At 38.8% G+C, this 17,653-nt stretch overlaps 1 protein-coding gene across 3 annotated transcripts; it reads right to left on the bottom strand.

The window, feature by feature from the left end:
• Positions 1-577: 577 nt before the first annotated feature.
• MTX3 (metaxin 3) lies at positions 578-14,483 on the bottom strand. 3 transcript variants are annotated; one of them, XM_024563593.3, is made up of 10 exons: positions 14,376-14,483; positions 13,787-13,856; positions 13,363-13,439; positions 12,780-12,872; positions 12,083-12,265; positions 11,859-11,935; positions 11,216-11,373; positions 9,846-9,934; positions 4,721-7,503; positions 578-2,660 (listed from the first exon to the last, which is right to left on the bottom strand). In XM_024563593.3, exons 1-9 carry the CDS (start codon positions 14,454-14,456, stop codon positions 7,393-7,395), a joined length of 939 nt encoding a protein of 312 aa, XP_024419361.1. In that variant the 5' UTR covers positions 14,457-14,483; the 3' UTR covers positions 578-2,660; positions 4,721-7,392. The 3 variants fall into 3 exon arrangements, with proteins under 3 accessions (XP_024419361.1, XP_045053800.1, XP_024419362.1); XM_045197865.2 differs by having other exon boundaries at positions 578-967; XM_024563594.4 differs by lacking the exons at positions 578-2,660; positions 9,846-9,934 and having other exon boundaries at positions 5,678-7,503.
• Positions 14,484-17,653: the final 3,170 nt, after the last annotated feature.

Below are 17,653 nucleotides of genomic sequence, written 5' to 3'. Positions count from 1 at the left end.
CCATGTGAGAGAAATACAGTACTTACTTACCTGAACAGCTCTACTTGGAAGACTGATGCATTTTACTGTATGTGTATTATACCTCAATTAAAAATAAATTCTAACAAACATACTCATCCTCTCAGGGAACCTGCCCTTTCTTGACTCGCAGCTCTACCAGGGTTGTCTATATCCATACATCCTTCCCATTAAAAAAAAAAAAATGCAGCAAAACACATGTCTTCCCCCCTCACTACAATTGCACTATTTTTCTCAGTGTATGTCTAATGGGACACTGCTGAACTATCTAAGTGGGCAAAGGGAAACTTTTCAAAAACTTATAGAGCCCTAGGGATGAGATAACTGTCACCCTGAAAAGCTGTGTGAGTCGTCTGAGTCCTCCACTTCCCAGAGGCCTGGGGAGCAGGCCTCCACCCTCCCTTAGCAGGGGCTAGAACCAGCACAAGTGACCTCAACGCATCACAGACAGAATGACCATTTTAAGAACAATCCCTGATCTAGGTCAGTCCCAACACTGAATGACCATTTGTGACCATCCAAACATTCACCTCGAGGAATAAATAACATCAAATCAGTATTTAATAAACATCCACGCGGTCTGAGATTTTATCGTGAAAACAGCTCTTTGACATTATATCCAGTTTTTCACTTGTCAGAATAAATTATTTATAACATTGATCATCACCACCACTTCTGGGTATTTATACACAGTCTCTCAGTAAAACATGTTCATACTAGACAATGCTAGAATGTTGAAATTATGACCAGAATTGCGTATTTTAAGATTGTTTATAACCAATCTATAGTATTTGTACACTAGAACAGATGTTTAAAATGTTTACCATTCAAAGATAGGCTTGGTGGAACAAAGCCACCACATTTACAAACATACATTTCTTATTTATCTTCTTTCATCTGTCCATCTTCCAGAAAGCTGAAGTTACGTTCCAAACACCTCAAATTTCCACTTCAAGATAAACAGAAAAATGGAGAGACATTATTTTCTACTTTACAAAATCAGACATAAAGTAAAAAAAAAATAAAGCTCATCTTTATGCAATTAACATAAAAGCTTCAGTGCACCCTTCCTTTGCCAAGAAATACAGATGCCAGCTGCAGGAGAAGGAGCCGACAGTCCACGAACGCATGGCCAGCCCAGCCTTCTCTATAGTACGTGGCTTGCAAAGGACTGATGCAAACTCTGGCAACTCATTTCTCCTGACGTCCAAGGATCTGGGATATATAAACTCAATGATCAAAAGGCATTCTCTGAATTCGCATGAGGAAGAACCAGAACAGAGGTCCAACTGCTTTTCACGTGACTAGATGTTCACCATTACACAACTCAAACCCAAGGGCAAGTTTTCTATCAAATGCACATCCAAAGCGTGTGTTCCAAACTGCAACTGTCTACACAGCAGAAGACAAACAAAAGCACCCTGGTGCCTGATTGGCATGTCTGGTTTTATACCTGGAAATGAAATCCAACATACTTAGTCCTCTGAATTTTAGAGGCCAGTAGAGTTTAAAATTTGGGGGATGGAGAAACTGCTGGGAATTTAATGAAAACTGTAAACCCTTGTGCTACGAAATGCACACAAACCATATGGCCCTTCTGTAGACCACGCCTTCAGGCATGGAATACAACTTGAAAACATTAACCTTCCTTTCCTTCATTCCTGAAGCACCTATACACTTTCTAGGACAAAATACGTGCATGTGTGTGTGTGTGCGCGCGCAAAAATAACCAGCTTATATTTGACTTTGGTGCTATAAATACTCATCGCCTTTTTGACAGCCAAAAAAACAGTTTAGAATATTGTTCTGGAATCCCAAGTTTGTTCCCTCTGTTTCCTAGATGCCTATGAACTGGTTAGGGTAGTTCTCTGAAACCACCCATTCACAAGCTGCCTGGGATTCTAGGAAAGGAGGCTGGACTGACCAGGGGCGTCACATGTGCCTACCTCACCAACCTCACATACCGCAGCCACCCTTCTCTCAACTCCATGGTCCCAGGGAGTCCTGACCTGTTTCTCCCGTTTATGGCCACTTGGTGAGGCACCCAACCTTTGCAATGAACACAAACAAGCAAAACCACTCTAGGGCAGCATTTTTCCAAGTGTATTTCACAGAACACAAACCTCATAAGACACCTACTTTTAAAAAATCCATGTAAATGGAGACAACTGTACTTGAACAACAATAAAAAAAAAAGTGAAAAACAAATCCACGTAAAAATAAATTAGGGAAATGGTTTATAAAACACAGGTCCTGCTTGGAGACTGAAACCACACAACGGCACGTTAAAATTCTGAAAAGCCTGCAATAACTTCTGTCTAAACCAACACTTCCCAAATCCATTTGACTCTCTATTCATTAAACAATAAATTCTGCCAAAACACACCTTTAGGAACCACTTCTCCAATGAACTAAAAGATTTTTTTTAATCTTACAGTATAATTTCAAATTAATAATGAGGATATAAAAAGATGTAGTTTCCTGTATTTTTTATAAAGAAACTGCTTTGTTTTACTCTGAATATTCTTCTATCATTAAACAAAAAAAATCCCCATTCCCCTATTTAAAAATGTTCAAGTCAAGGTTACCCTCTCTTACAGTCATTGTTCAAGAGTGCCACCTCTCGTCATTGGCCTCTTCACCTGGAACAAATAATCGCGTATGTTTTTGATTCTGAGACTGCCTCTCCACCTCCATCACAACAGTTCTGAGTTTAGGGCAGGTAACCTGGGCTCCTGGAAAACACTCCTCCCAACAGAGTTTTGGGCTAAATTATTTTTCACACCCTTAAAAGAAAACAAACAACTCAATCTTAACAGCTCAGTGAAAGTCAGGTTTTTGAAGATCTAATGAAACTTCAATTAAACCTTTGAGGATGATAAGATTACTGACTTTTGATTCAGGTAACTAACAACAAATTTCTTAATGATCTGTTTAGGAAGTATGAAAACACTGAAAAGTAAATGTAAATTCCACAGAGCTGAACAAGAAAAAAGGCAAAAGATAAAATTCTTAACACCAACAACACGTACAAAAGACCATCATCACAACCCAATTGTAATCTGAGGCTCTGCCCAGGAGTTCAATTATATAAATAACCAAACCAAGACAAAGTCGATTATGAAATCGCTGTGAGCTTAAAACCAAAAGCATGCAGACACGCTGCACCTTCCCTGAAGCGTGGCTCCCGTGTCCGTGCCACACTGCAGTTACAGAGGTAACACACGCAAAGCCAAGGACTACCACCCGAGGACACAGAAAGTTTTTCGAACTGTTTTATCTTCAAGAGTAAACCCAGGCGCCCTAGGAAGACAAAGCTATCATTATAAACATTAAAATTGTTGAATTTTTTATATCCTAGGGAAAAGGAGTTCTTGGTTTAGGTTGTTTGTTGTTTTTTGTTTTATTTTTCCTGGTTAGGCAAAAGAGATCTAATAATCAGTTGTTACAAACCTGAGTTGCTTGTTTCTTTAAACTCAAATACGAAATAAATTATATTTAATTTATATTATGTATTTACTAATCTGGAATTGAATACTGTATACTATCTTTGGAGCATTAAATTTTAAATCGTAGTTTATACAGATAATGATAAATTTACTCTACTGAATTTATTTTAAAACCCTTTTATTTTGAAGTAGTTACAGATTCACAAGTTGCAAAACAATACAGTGAAATCCTGCATATCCATCACTCAGCTTTTTGTCTTTCCATTTAAGCATTTATATTATGGTTTTAAAGGATTAACATTTTTGACAGTTTATCAATAGATCTAGGAAATGTATATTCTTAGAAGAGGCTCTAAGAAAACATACCACTGACTTCAAACCTTTATCACATGAGGCTACCTTTTAAAAAATTGGTTTTCTGAAATACTGTCACCCTTACCAATTTTTTACTCTTTTGACATAGTTTTTTTTTCATTTTTGCAGACTTCTGAAAATTACAACTTAGCTATGATTGAAATAAGCTTCTCTATTACTTCATGTTTATATACAAGGGGTGACCCTCATCAAAAAAGTACCCAGAATTATCTTCCAGAGGGTGGGCCCTTTGTAGTACAGGCTTCCCCCACTAGGTGTTCTAGGTACCCATCTGTATCAGTGTGCCAGCTGGCATTGTTGTGAGAGGCTGCATTCAGCTTCAGTGAAATTTTTTCAAAGATTCTTTCAGCATGTTTGCCCATTTCATGATGGGTAGTTTAGGAGCTCACCTGCCCATACAGCAGAGTGTTCAGCAGTTTTGACCAAAAGTGGCATGAACCCCACCCGCCCACCCTCCCTCACCCGATCTCACCCCAAGAGACCTTATTTTTGTTTTCCCAGATGACAAAAGTCCTGAAAGGGAAATGGTTTGCTAATGTGGAAGAGGTGAAATAAAAAACAGCAGAAGCAGTAAGAGGCATCAAAACTGACAAATTAAAAACTGTTTTGAGCAGTGGAAAAAAATGTCTCAATAGGTATATTGCATCAGATGGAGAGTACTTTGAAGGTGACTGAAGTTTAAACATGTAAGAATAAATACACAGTTTTTTATCAATAAATCCCAGGGAGGTTTTTTTGGGTCCCCATCATACCTAGCAATATTAAATAAATGGAAATTAAAATGCTTTGGGTTTAATGTAAAATCTCTAATCCTCTAGTACTCCCAAAATAATGCAAACATACCTAAACTGAAATCTGTTTTACTTGTCAGTGCCTACCTTTGTAGGGCGATAAAAAGTACTGTGAAGGAATGGCCATCCTCACGGTCCTTTACAGTTTCTTTAGTGCTATGAGAATTGTCAGTCTTATGGATGACTGATGATGGTCGATGCAGGATCTTTATCACACGGGCATTATCTGACCAGTTTTCTAATCCTATGCCACAAACAAATATAAACACAAACATAGTCCCTTTTATATTATCCTCCACCATCACCTCCAAAGGAACGTAGGTCAGCATTTTGTTTAAGACTGTGGACCGTTTGTCTCAACAAACTCAAACTTTATACAAAGCACATTCTGACAGGCGGATCACAAGCTCTCTGTGCAGTCCGGAATGCTGTTCCTTTCCAAGAGCTCATCTCTGCAGGGGTCTGTGCTCAGTTAGAACTTACACCAAAAACGCTCAGCTAAGTAAGCCAACATGCAAATTTTCACATACCTAAACCACATTTTGCCTCTTAGGAAAAGCACTGTGGAAACATCGTGGCCTATGTGGTACAAGTCTAAAGGCAGTTCAAGGCAGGACTGACCAAAGGGAAATAAATCATATTTATAGTCATCTTCTCTACTAAAAAAAGACAAATACTTGTTATTTTAAAATGGCGTCTTCTGATTAAACTTTTGACACATGAAACAGTATAGTATGCTTATCGGCTGCAATCTGTGTGTTGTAAGAACATGATCTTTCACATTCTTATAAAAACTAAAACAGACTTTTCTTATTCGTGGACATTACTAGTTTTATTGACAGAAAATGTTACATAATCCAGTATTATCTTTTGACTTTGCCTATGGAGAGACTTGGAATTAAATTTACCATTCGGTTTTATAAGCTGTAAGGGTTGGTATAGCTCTTTCTCCCACTCCAAAACTGACTTTACTTGTCCTTGTTTTACATGTGTTTGACAATTGTAAGCCATTTCAAAAGCTTTTTGGAAGTTTTAATAGAAATCATAACTGCAAATGACTAACCCCGGCTGAAGCATAAACAGATGTCTGATTGATGTGCTAACCAACCACCTCCAATACACATCATCAATCCTAGAGGACAATAAAATCCTCTGGTCATGATTTTCAATACAGAACATTCATATGGATTTCAGATTGTTGGAAACTAACAGAATATTGACATGTAACACACGCACGCACACTCTCTCCCACCTGTTGAAGAAATTATAGTCATTCTCCCTAAATGCATCCAAACAGATAAACAAGATTTTGAAGACCACTTTGTTTCTCACGTTCAAGAAGAAATATTTACAAGGACTTAAAGACTCCTATATAAATAGCTACCTAAATGCCGAACAAATTGAGAGGATGCAGGCCGAACACAGCTGAGCTCCACTCAGCTCAAACTGGACGAGTTTGGACTACCAAGCTGTTTTCTTAATATGTGGGTTTCTGCAGAATGTGATAAGATTTGCTGAGCACCATAGTATTCTTTTAAGACACTAATCAAAAATACGGTCCTACATTTTAAAAATCCCAGAAGTGGTTTTAGGACAACAGAAGCACCTCAGCCGCTAAAATAAGATTTTAGTATAAGCAAAACTACTTGCACAGCAAATCCTTTAACAGTTCAGCAACCAATAAGTAGAAAATATTCTTAAAAATGTACTGCTATTCCCGATTATTCCACTGGATCCTTCAACTATAGTTAAACTACATAAAAATAGTTGTCATAAAACTTTTGACTACATGATAGGCTTCTTATGAAAGAACACTGGTATGAGCCAAGCATGATGAACTTGGACCAGCACACAGTAGGTACTTCTGTTACTCTGGTGGGGGTTCCTTCTGAGTAGTGTCTAGGAATGGGGCAAGTTTCAGTAAGACTTTATAGTCTGGCATAATAACGATGCCAACACATTCAGTCCTCCTGAAATCAATCCAAGAAGGAGATGACCAGAGTTAAAAATATGCTGCAAATACATAGGTCTAAAGTGGGCACATTCACCCAACAAACTAAAAGAGCCCTCACTAACTTAGATTGAACATATCAGCAAATACTAATGTAATAGTGAAGTGCGTATAGTCAGATAAATATTATATACAACCACCTTTAATATTTATATATGGTACTAAACCCCCAAAAGATTAGTCTTATGAGACCATAATTTAAAAGCACATTCCTCATTGCTTTTTACAGTTAAATACAGGCTTTTCTATGGAAGTAAATATAATATTAGGATAATATATTTTTCCTAATGTCTAAAGTAGGCATTAAATTTCTAAACAGAAGAAAAGGGCCTCAGCCAAAGAGCCACATATTAGATATTCATACTAGTCTAAGAAAACTAAATTTATAAATTAGCTTAAATAAAGTTAAGAGTGCACATTCAGAACAGAATTGTAGCTTTTGGTCAGCAACACGTGAACCAAAGGCAAAAATCTGCCGTGATTAAGGCAGGTTTTTCTTTTAATATATACAGTACAACGTGTTTTCTTTTTCTCCCCAAATTCACTTAGTGTTTACTTTCATGGTACTTAAAGTGCATTGCCAAGCTAAAACACAAGCTTCCTAATTTAAAAAAATAGATATCATACAAAGTTTCTCTTGCTTGAGTCTTCCTGTACCTATGAATGGCATTTTCTTTTTGTCTTCACACACTCAGTGTAGGAGAGTACTGCCACAGTCCTGTGACTTTGGACACAAAGTACGTGTCTGTCAAGGCGACAGCCGTTGTAAGGAATCGCTTTCTTCTTCTGCTGGAGTCAGTTTTAGGGTTGGCAGTTTCCGAGGAGGAAGCTGAGGGCTTTGGCGAAGATTGTCATCCATCTGTGGGAAGTACAAAAGGTACATCTGACTAACGGCTGTGGCACCACTTATGTGGACTGTGGCCTCCCCATCCAAACCATAGGCTAGAGCAGTACAGAACCATCTGTGTCGAGGACTGCCAGAGAAACCTTTTCCTCACAGATCATCTCTCAAGAACTCTAAATGTCATACTTCAAATACCAGCTGACTCAGTATATGTACAAAAGCAATATGGCTCATCCTGATGCCTTCACAAGATTATAGTTATTCCACAAAATGAATACTCGGCTGAAATCAACTATGGCATGACTTGGTTTAAGAGGTCTTTCACTTCTCTTATACTAAGCTCCACAGTTTACACAGTTTGTTCACATACATTATCTCATTTGATCTTCCCAACACCATCGTGAAGAAAGAAAAAAGGGCAGATACAATCATTCCCTGTTTGACAGAATGACAGAACGAAGCTCAGAGTGGTTAAGGAATTTGCATTCAGTTGCAAAGCAAGTATCAGAGCTGAAATTTGAACTCAGGTCTTAGTCCAGCACTATTCTGTGAACTATACCTCATTGTCTAAATGAAAATTACCTGTGCTCCACTCAAAAAGACCAGCTCTTTCAGATTGAGAGTATTTAGACCAAGGGAGGCTAGGAAAAGAGACCAAAACAAGGATACACTCTTTAGCCCTAATTCAGAAGCATTCCAAATGCTGGGTCAGTTCTAAGTCTGCTCTAGAAAAACAAATTCATAGGGAGCAGAGTGAGAAAATGCCCAAGAGTTTCAGACTTACACTAAGGAGGACGTTAGCATTCCTGGAAACACTAGCAGAGGGAGTATTTAGAACTGAGTCAGATTTTAGAAAAGTACCTTTAACCAGAGCACCCTGCAAACAGAGCAAAATACTCAGGTCCTGTTGCTGAGCTCACTATCAGTTCAACTTCATAAAAGACTTGAAAGCAGCTGCCATCAAAGACACAAAACCAACAGAATATAACATCTTTTTACCCACTTGATATGCATGTTTTTTAGAGTTTTTATTATCTTCTCAAGACGCTCTCTCATAAAGCAGAGCGGAAGTGTTTCAGCAGAGGTACGCAGGCTGTGGAGGAAAGGAAAGAGCACGGAAACTATACTGGCTAGCCTTCGTCTAGCAGGTAAGTGTCTGACGTAGTCTGTGCCTAAAACAGTCTGAGGAACCTTTGCTTTATCCACGCTTGACACTCAATGTAATGTATTTCCTGTCATGAGATTTACTGGAGTGGACCAAGAACTACAACAAACTAGGCTTTTATTCAGTTTACCCAAACCTTAATAATGGGCTCTTACAATTTTATTGCTCAGTTTTACTTGCTTCTCAAGTTCTAACAACACATGAAATACAACAGAAAGGAACAGAACAGCCATTCCAGAGGGCAGCAGCTATAAGCCTGGCTACTATACTACTAGCAATAGACACACGATCTCATTCACAAGGCCTATGATGGAGTCCAATTGCTAGGGTTCAAATAACCTCTAAACTCTTGTCACTCAAATGACCTTGGGTAGGTGACACAAGCTACTCTCGAAGCTTCAGTATCCTCCTCTATAAAACAGGGATGACAGAGGACCTGTACTCATAGAACTGTGGTGAGGATTCAGTGAGGTAACTCATATAAAGGGCATACAACACAGTGCCTGTTACTGCTAGCCAGTGTTATCAGGCTGCATGGCCCCACTAGTTTGTGAAAGAATTAAGTATTAAAAGCAAGTTTACCAGACACTTGGGGAAAAATGCATAACTCTCTTGCATTTTTCCAATTAGAATCACCCTTAAAATTTCCATTGTTGGCTCTCTTCTACACAGTTACTCAATCGCTCTCTCACCGAATGAACACCCCCAAAAAGGCAAAATACCCACACTGATAAAAAAAAATTGTGCACAACATTTAGAAAAGAGAAAGATAAGAAGGGGAAAATATGACACAGTTCATGTGGAAGAACAAGATGTCATAATACAATTAACTAGAAAGGATAAGCATAGATGCTTCCGATCTCAAGAAATGTTAACCTTCAGGGACAGAAACAGACAAGCAAGCAAGAATTGTTTCTGTCTTTTTTTTAGGGTTTTGGGTCTCCTAACTTGAAAAATACTAACTGTGTGGTAAAAGTAAACCCAATCCCGTTATCAGATCTTTCCCCAAAGCAATCAGGCCACTTCTGGCTTCAAAATACTGTATTATACTACACAACTTTAGTAAATGTATATTTTAAAAGTTTTCTGAAAAAATTAAGAGGGTAAAGTTAATTCATAACCCAAATTACAATATTAATTGCAGAAATGAAAATACTAAATTACTATTACAAATGACTGAAGTAAACTTGACCTTTTCAATCAAGTTGGATTCCTTATTTACAAGTTGTGTGAGTTTCTGCAGATTTGCATCTACCGTTTCTTGTCCAGCAGGAGAGATGCCTAGGAAGCCAGGGACAGAAATGAGAAAGACAGGAAATTTTGAAAGCCTTTAAAGCTGTTTAGATTAAAAGATTTTTGAGTTTATCCCCCCTCCCATGGGGACCACCCTCCCCCAAAAAAGGCAAAGAGAAAAACTATTCTGGGTTCAAAGACAAACTTAGGTGGCAAAGTAATGCTCCAAAACCAAACCATAAACAAAAGGACTAAATTAGTGCACAAAGTCGACCCTGTTGGCCAAGTGTGATGCAACCAGCCAAAGTAATTAGTAAGAGAGCACAGCAGTCCTGGTTTCCTTCTCAAGTCTAAGTCGTGCCTTTCCCCCACCCATTCCAAATAGGTCTTCAGTTACAACGGTCTGGATAGTTTCCTAAGGCAGTCACTCCCAGACAGGTATCCACTGGCATCCAAAGTATTTGAAGGGACTTTAAAAAATAGATTCCTGGGACCTATCCCTAAGAAAGTCTGATTTAGTAAATCTGGTATAGGACCCAAGATTTTATATTTGTCCTGTAGAAAGGTTTGCCAACCATCACTTCAAAGTAACAGGACTAAACATTACTTAATTTCATGACTCTCAAACTATTAATACTAACTCCTCCCTACATACAAAATGCATAACCACCCATAAAAAATAAACTGTTGCTCAGCCAGCTATCCTTATAACTCCTGTCTCTGCCAACTCTCCCAATATCAATTCAGTATCCCAATCACTTAAGCTCGAGGCCTCACTCTCCCAACGAGTCCTGTCCTAAATGACAGGCGCCCTCTGTTTACTACACCTCCAGTCTGACGCAATCGGTTTTCAAGTAGTGGAATCATGGAGGTGTACCTCACCAAAATCAATCTGCACTGATTTCTGTTCACGCAGGAAAATGCTAGAAGCAACATTTAAAGTAACTGCCCATTTGCATTAGGAAAAGTGCGATCTTAATAAATACCTCAATAAATACCTGTGGTTTAATCTTTTTGAAGAAAATGACCCACTTCAAAGGGGGAATATTTAAAGAAGAACATGAAGCAAGAAGTGTATAAAACCCAAAAGAAGAGACAAAAAGCAAATATTCATTTCTCTATTTAAATAAGAACTAAAATATGAGAATAAAAATAAAGTTGGAAAAATGCAACTTCTTGGTCTATAGCACTCTTGAAGTGCCATAAACCAGCATTTAAAGACAATACACAATCTTCTTTAATAAGTAATAAATCTTGCTATACATCCTTAGGAAATATACAAATACTACTCTATACAAACAGAGACTAGCTGAAGAGGAGCCAGCTTACCTCCAAGACTGAGCCTAAAATAACTGTTGAGGATGTCATCACAAAAGCGACACAGGTTGGAGAGCTGTTTCAAATGTTCTTGTAACTGAACTTTAGGGAAGCGTACTTTATACAGAGGCGCAAGAAAACCAAACACATAGGCATCCAAGGTAGAAGGCCTAAAATTAATTCAGCATTTTTTAAAAGCACATTAGAAATATTAGTTTGGTATTATTTTTAAAAATCCTGAAATATATTATTAGTTAATTCTGAAGTATACAATGTAGTCTTTTTAAAGGTTTACCACCCATTTTAGCTTATAATATGATGCAAGTAGGATTTTCCTTGTTTTTTTTTTAATACTCTAACCATTTACTTTATTTAGAAGAAAATTCAGTTGTAAATTAAAGATTCATTTTCACTCACAAGCGTTACATAGGGATCGGAGACAGGGTCTTAGATGTTCTCAGTTCACCATGCAGCGTAGTAAGTCAGTGTTAGATTACTGCTAACAGCAAGTTTCCCGTGGTAGAAACCCGTTCCGTATTTTGTAAGGGCAAAACTCAACAGGGGTGGGGGAAGACAAGGGGGCTTGCTCTGAACAACTGCTCATTGAAAATATGCACACAAAACATCAAAATGATTTTTAATGGAATGTACTCACGTATCTCCGAAGAAAAACTGAGATGTCCCCAATCTGTTTGACAGAAGATTTAGGCACTCCTTGGCATCTCTGTATATCTAATAAGGATGACACTGTATCTCAGAGATAGGGAAGATGCTCTCGAACTCCTTTTTTAGGCAGGTAGCTCTAGATAAGTCCATCTCCACTATCTCTCTTGTCCTTCCTCAGGAGGGCCCTGGCCCTGCCAGCAATCGTGACCATACCTGTGCTTCCACTTCTCGGAGGTGGTAGAGGGGAGGCTGTCCTCTGGTCAGGAGAATCCTGGTCAGTGCTCCCTTAGACATTCTTCCAGGAAGGATCAAACTCAAGGGAAAGGGAATTCGCGAAGCAAACCATGGCTTTGTCACAGAGAAGTAATTTTCACTCTCAACCCAGAATGTATGAAGCTGCACAAGAAGAGAAAAGAAACACTACAAGGATGTTCTTTTTTTAAAAGAAAGATCACTCAGTCAATGTGCACGTTTTTCATAAATACCTTTGTACAAAGTGAATTCATACAAATTTCTAGTTAGAAAGACTCAAGGATTAAACAAGATTTTAAACGTGAGGTGTTTTTTTTTTTTTATCACTATATCCCAGGCACCCAGAACAAGGCCTAGCACACAGTAGGTGCTCAATAAATCTTTGCTGAATGAATGGATTACAGTTCACCCAATTCTATACATGGAGCAACAAACTCCATCTTCCACAGAGACTTTTCATTTCCAAATGATATTATCTTTTACTTCATTGTTTAGCATACTAGTAGAATGCCTAACCGAATCCCGTTTCACAGGGAAATGAAAGAATCAAGGTTAATGCATAAATGAAATTTCCTCTCAAGCCTTTTTTATCATTTTCTTCTACATAAGTACATTTTCAGTAGATCATCAAAAGATTGTAATATTCACCAATGCTCACCATTGCAGGAAGAAGCTTCTCTTCAAGGAGAGCAATGTAAGCCAGTGTATCTGCCCCTTGTTTTGCTGAGAGTTCATAATCAGCATTATATTTCTATTAAAAAAATATAAAACCAAAAAAACCCCTCAGAAGTCAAGAGCATCCCAAAACAGTGAAGCTAAATAAATTACAATTCCAATTTATTCTTCCTCAAAAATAGCAAACATGATACTAAAAGGTAGAAAGAAAAAATACAAAGTTAGTGGCAAATGCTGCTTAATGCAAATAAAGTTCTTAGCACAGCATCATGCACACAATAAAGTCTATAATTGTTACAATTTTTTATTCACTATTATTTTAGTAATTGTTAATGACCAGTTTTGTACAAACTGATTAAATAGAAGTTATTGTTATTATTGATAATAAGGAAGAAGTTCTAATTGGTTGCATTTTTCCCTATTAAAATAGAAAGAAAATCTTCCAATTGTCTAGTGACTTGACAAAAAAGAATTTTTGAAAAATTCTGCGAGCCTTACAATGTATTTTTTTTTTTTAAGCAATGTGCAGGGATCAATAATCTAATTCTTCTAAAGGAACCACCCACCTGTTTTCTTAAAAAGTTTAGTATTTTTGCCGGTTGAGAAACAATGTTGTCTTCAGTTATCAAAATTGGTACATCTCCTACAATCAAAAAACAGTTTACATACAAAAAAACATTTCTATTTCCTCTTAAAGATTCCAATACTCAACTCTACCAATTGCACATTGGAGGGGAGAAATAAGTAAGTTGATATCCTAGTTTTCTGCAATTTCAAAGAGTAGTGCTAGAGAACATTTACATTTCTCATAATCTCCTCTGATTTGGCTTGCACTTTGAGTATTAGAATGATAAAACCGTAAGCTACACACAGCCAAGGTCATGGTAAAAAGAAACTAAAATCCCAAGGCTATATGCCTCAGAGCTTTAAAGGGGGTAAGGGGTAGGCCCTTAAAGAGGGCAGAAGGGGTGTTTAAAGTTTACACTGTACCTCTTGAACCTCTCCACGTGTTATCTATGACATTGACTTTCAAGGGTGCACCAGAAAACTTGGCATAAGCCTGAAACAGAGTTTGCAATAAAATATTTTAGACTGAATACGTAATGCAAATCTGTAGAGCTGTTTTATTTCACGGCCCAGTTCCCCGAAGAAAGAAACGCCGGACAAGGGGGCGCGTCTTTCCCCCGATCTCTAGCCCGGGGAGCACGCGCGCCACTACCCGGCTTTCGGAAACCTCGTTACCCAAAGGATCCGGGGGGCGTGGGGAAGATGCAAAGAAGGGCGCGCTCGCGTGTGCGTCCCCTGCTTCGAACTGTCACTCCACCACCCAGATAGATTTGCTAGGCTGAGAATAACTTCAGTCCCAATGGAGAAGCGATGGGCCTCCCGTTACGCCTCGGTGGGGTCACAGGCCAGGTTGTAACTCATCAACTGCAAAGAGCCCAGGACGGTGCATGCAGCGAGCGAGCAGCGCCACAGCTGGTCTCCGCGGGGCTGGGAAGCGCTACCAGCCGCGGTACCCAGCCCAGCCAACCTCGCGCCTCTAGCCCCGCCCCCTCTTTCCCGCCCCTGGCCTCACCATAACCACCAAGGATTCACTGTGTATCGATGGGAGCCCCCAGCCCCCTCCCCAGCAACTGAGCTCCAAGGGGGCCGCCATCTTGCCCCAGCCAACATTTGCTATCCCGGAAGTACTTTTGCCGCCCAGTTTCCGGCAGGTGGAAATCAGGGGCGGGGCGAGGGAGGGGCGGGGCGAGGGAAGGGCAAGCTGGGAACCTTTGGACTGTGAGAAGGTGCAGAAAAGACCCGTGGTGAGTTAAAAGCACTTTTAGAAAAAGCTTAGCCTAGGGGTTAGGAGTCCTGAGCCTTAAGTCACACTCACCAGTCATTCTTTAAATATTTATTGGATGCCTAATGTATCCCAAACCCTTTGAACTTTTCCTTCCTGGGCCTGAACTAACCTGTTTGTACAATAGGTAAGAGAGTTTGTTTACAAGATTGTTGTGTTTAAAATTATGACATGGGAGAAACAAATTTGGCATACAGTAGTCATTTAATAACTGTTCGACCTGTTTCCCCATATATTGGGTTGGCCAAAAAGTTCTACTTTTTTCCACACGATGACCGTAGTCGTGCTTAGTCATCTTTAATTTCATTCAAAACAATTGTATTAGACTGTACTGTGACAGCTGTCACATCAGCATGCATTTAAAAAAGCATCAAAATTGGTGAGGTTTTGTGCAGCCCTTTTAATATTGAAGATGGAAGAAGATATACATTTCAGCGTATTATGATTTATCATGTCAAGAAAGGTAAAAACGCAACTGAAACATAAGAAAAGATTTGTTCAGTGTATGGAGAAGGTGCTGTGACTGATTGAATGTGTCAAAAGTGGTTTTCAGAGTTTCTTGGTCCTATCAACATTTTGGCCAAATAATGCTTTGCTGTGGGGCTGTCTTATGCATTGGAAGATGTTTAGCAGCACCCCTGGCCTCTACCAACTAGAAGCCAATAGTGAGAGACAGCCAACATAGTCAAACAATCCAAATCAATAACGTTACTGGTGAAAATGAAAAATGTGTCTTTATTTTACAGAAAATACTAAATGGACTTTTTGGGCAACCCAATACTTGGCCTCCGCCTCTTTGCACTCTCAATATCAATTATATCATCCTTATGTTAACTGCTTTACACTCCTTAAAAGTAACCCTATTCCTGAAATTTGACAGGTGAATACTGCTTTCCTTTGGTATGAAATATGTTTCTTCCCTACCACTGCCCCTTCAAAAATGAACTTCACTGTCACCTTCCCTGGGATGATCCTACAAAGTTAGGAACTTCTAGGTTCCTGCAGCCCATTGTACATACTTGAATTGTAGCTTCTATCCCTAGATACAGACCTTTTGCCTTTCCCTACAGGAAGCTCTTGGAAGACAGGAAAAGGTTGACTTCATAGAAGTAAGACCTGTGCGGTCACATAGGGCCCTGTGCTTAAAAGGGCCCACACTTACTGTTATCATCTTAAAATTCATAATAATTTTTGGAAAAGGGGCTCTGCATTTTTATTGTCAAATGGGCCTGGAAATCACATAGCCAGTTGTGCCCTCGGGTCCAATAGGCATGAACTAAATGTTTCTTGAACATCAAACTGACAGTTTCTCAGAAAAACAGTTAAAAGATAGACCTTGGAAATGTCATGATCCTAACACTTAGTGGGTCCTGGACTTAGTTGTCTTTTTTCTAGAAGTCACAATAGTCTTTCTTGAATACCCTCTCAGTCATTCCCCTGAGTTTTTTCCTTTCCTTTGCCCAACTGAGATAGATGGGTTCCCTTAAACAACTGAGAGCTCAAAAGAAACCTCTGCAGATGTGCATAAAGTTACAATTCAACCAAAAAAGTTGTTAGGCACTCCCTTACTGTTTACATATCCATCTAAATTACTTTGTCAATCTGCTGAAACCTTTTGTCATGTTTCAAAGGCACGAGTTATCAGAAATAGGGAGGAGAAAGTATGTCAAAGATGGGAATCCATTCATAATACTGTGTAACTGGAAAATGCTTAATATATATATTACTAAAACTAAGTATCAAAATATTTATTGACTACTGTATTCAAGACACTGCAAGGCTCTGGGAGAGTACAGAGATAAATAAAACATGAATTCTATCCTCAGGAGTTTATAGTCTACAAAGGAGACTTACAATCAGGTGTAACAAGGCCAATTATCATGAGTAACATTAGAGATATAAATAAAATTCTATGGAAGCACAGAGCAGGAATGATGCCTCCTCTGTGGGATTTAGTGGAGGTTATCTGTTCAGTTTTCAGTAAACAGAATGCAATTCAACTTTCAGATTCAAATAATGGGACCTCCCTGTTTTGAGGGTTAACATTTCAAGCCATAAAATTCAGAGTCCATATACTACAATCCGGCAATTTAAACACTACACACAGAGAATATGGATTCCCTGAGTCTTGTTTGTACGGTGGAGGGGGTTGAGAGTGATGCACATTCCTTGTGGATGCATAATTCTTCGGTTCAGGCTTCTTCCTTATTGCTTCTGTTACATATAGCAACTTCATTTGCTTTAAAGAGAAATTAAATCTCTTCTCTTAGCATTGAATTAGGACAGAGAATAGCATGCTATTGCATCTGATGAGAGAATCCTTCTCACAGGTTTATTTGTGCCTGTTTAAGTGAGATCTTTCATTGCTGCACCTCCTCTTGAGAGTCTGTAGTTGCTAGATTGAATTTTAAAACCCTAGTGGGGCTGATTTCACAACCAGGCTGAATATTGTTCCAGAGAACCACACAGAAAGCTGAAACCTTCAGGAATTATGCCTGGTATGGGTAGTTGGCTCCAGTGTCTTTTCCTGGCTGCTAAAGAGTATTGTTCAGAGTTCATCAAAATCATTTCATATTTCTACCAGGAAGCCTACTATCTGCAAAACATTCACGTATGTGTGGGATGACCTGAATCACAGCTTTTTAATGAATATTCCAGACAATATTTTCCCTGAAAAAGAAATATTATTTTTCAAAAGATGGGTAAAATGACTTCATGTAGTGATAGTCATCTAAACTCAGGGGACCTGACCTTGGCATCTATTCCTATCCCTCATGTTTTTCTTAACTTGGGAGCCACGGTGCAGGTTCTGTTAGGATCTTTATATCTGGATGAGTAAGCATCTGTGAAACGGTGCTGTGAGCAAAGATGAAAGGTTTGTGACAAGTAGTCATGCAGTGTGATCCCTTAGGGAAAGTTGAACTAGAGAGCCATGAATGTCCCTTTCAACTCTAAACTTCCATAATTCAATTCCATGTTCAGATGTAGAATCCTTGGGGAGGAAAAAT

The sequence above is a fragment of the Desmodus rotundus genome, chromosome 1, assembly GCF_022682495.2.
Source record: "Desmodus rotundus isolate HL8 chromosome 1, HLdesRot8A.1, whole genome shotgun sequence".
In the NCBI taxonomy this organism is placed as follows: Eukaryota; Metazoa; Chordata; class Mammalia; order Chiroptera; family Phyllostomidae; genus Desmodus; species Desmodus rotundus.
This window is presented reverse-complemented; position numbering and strand designations above follow the sequence as displayed.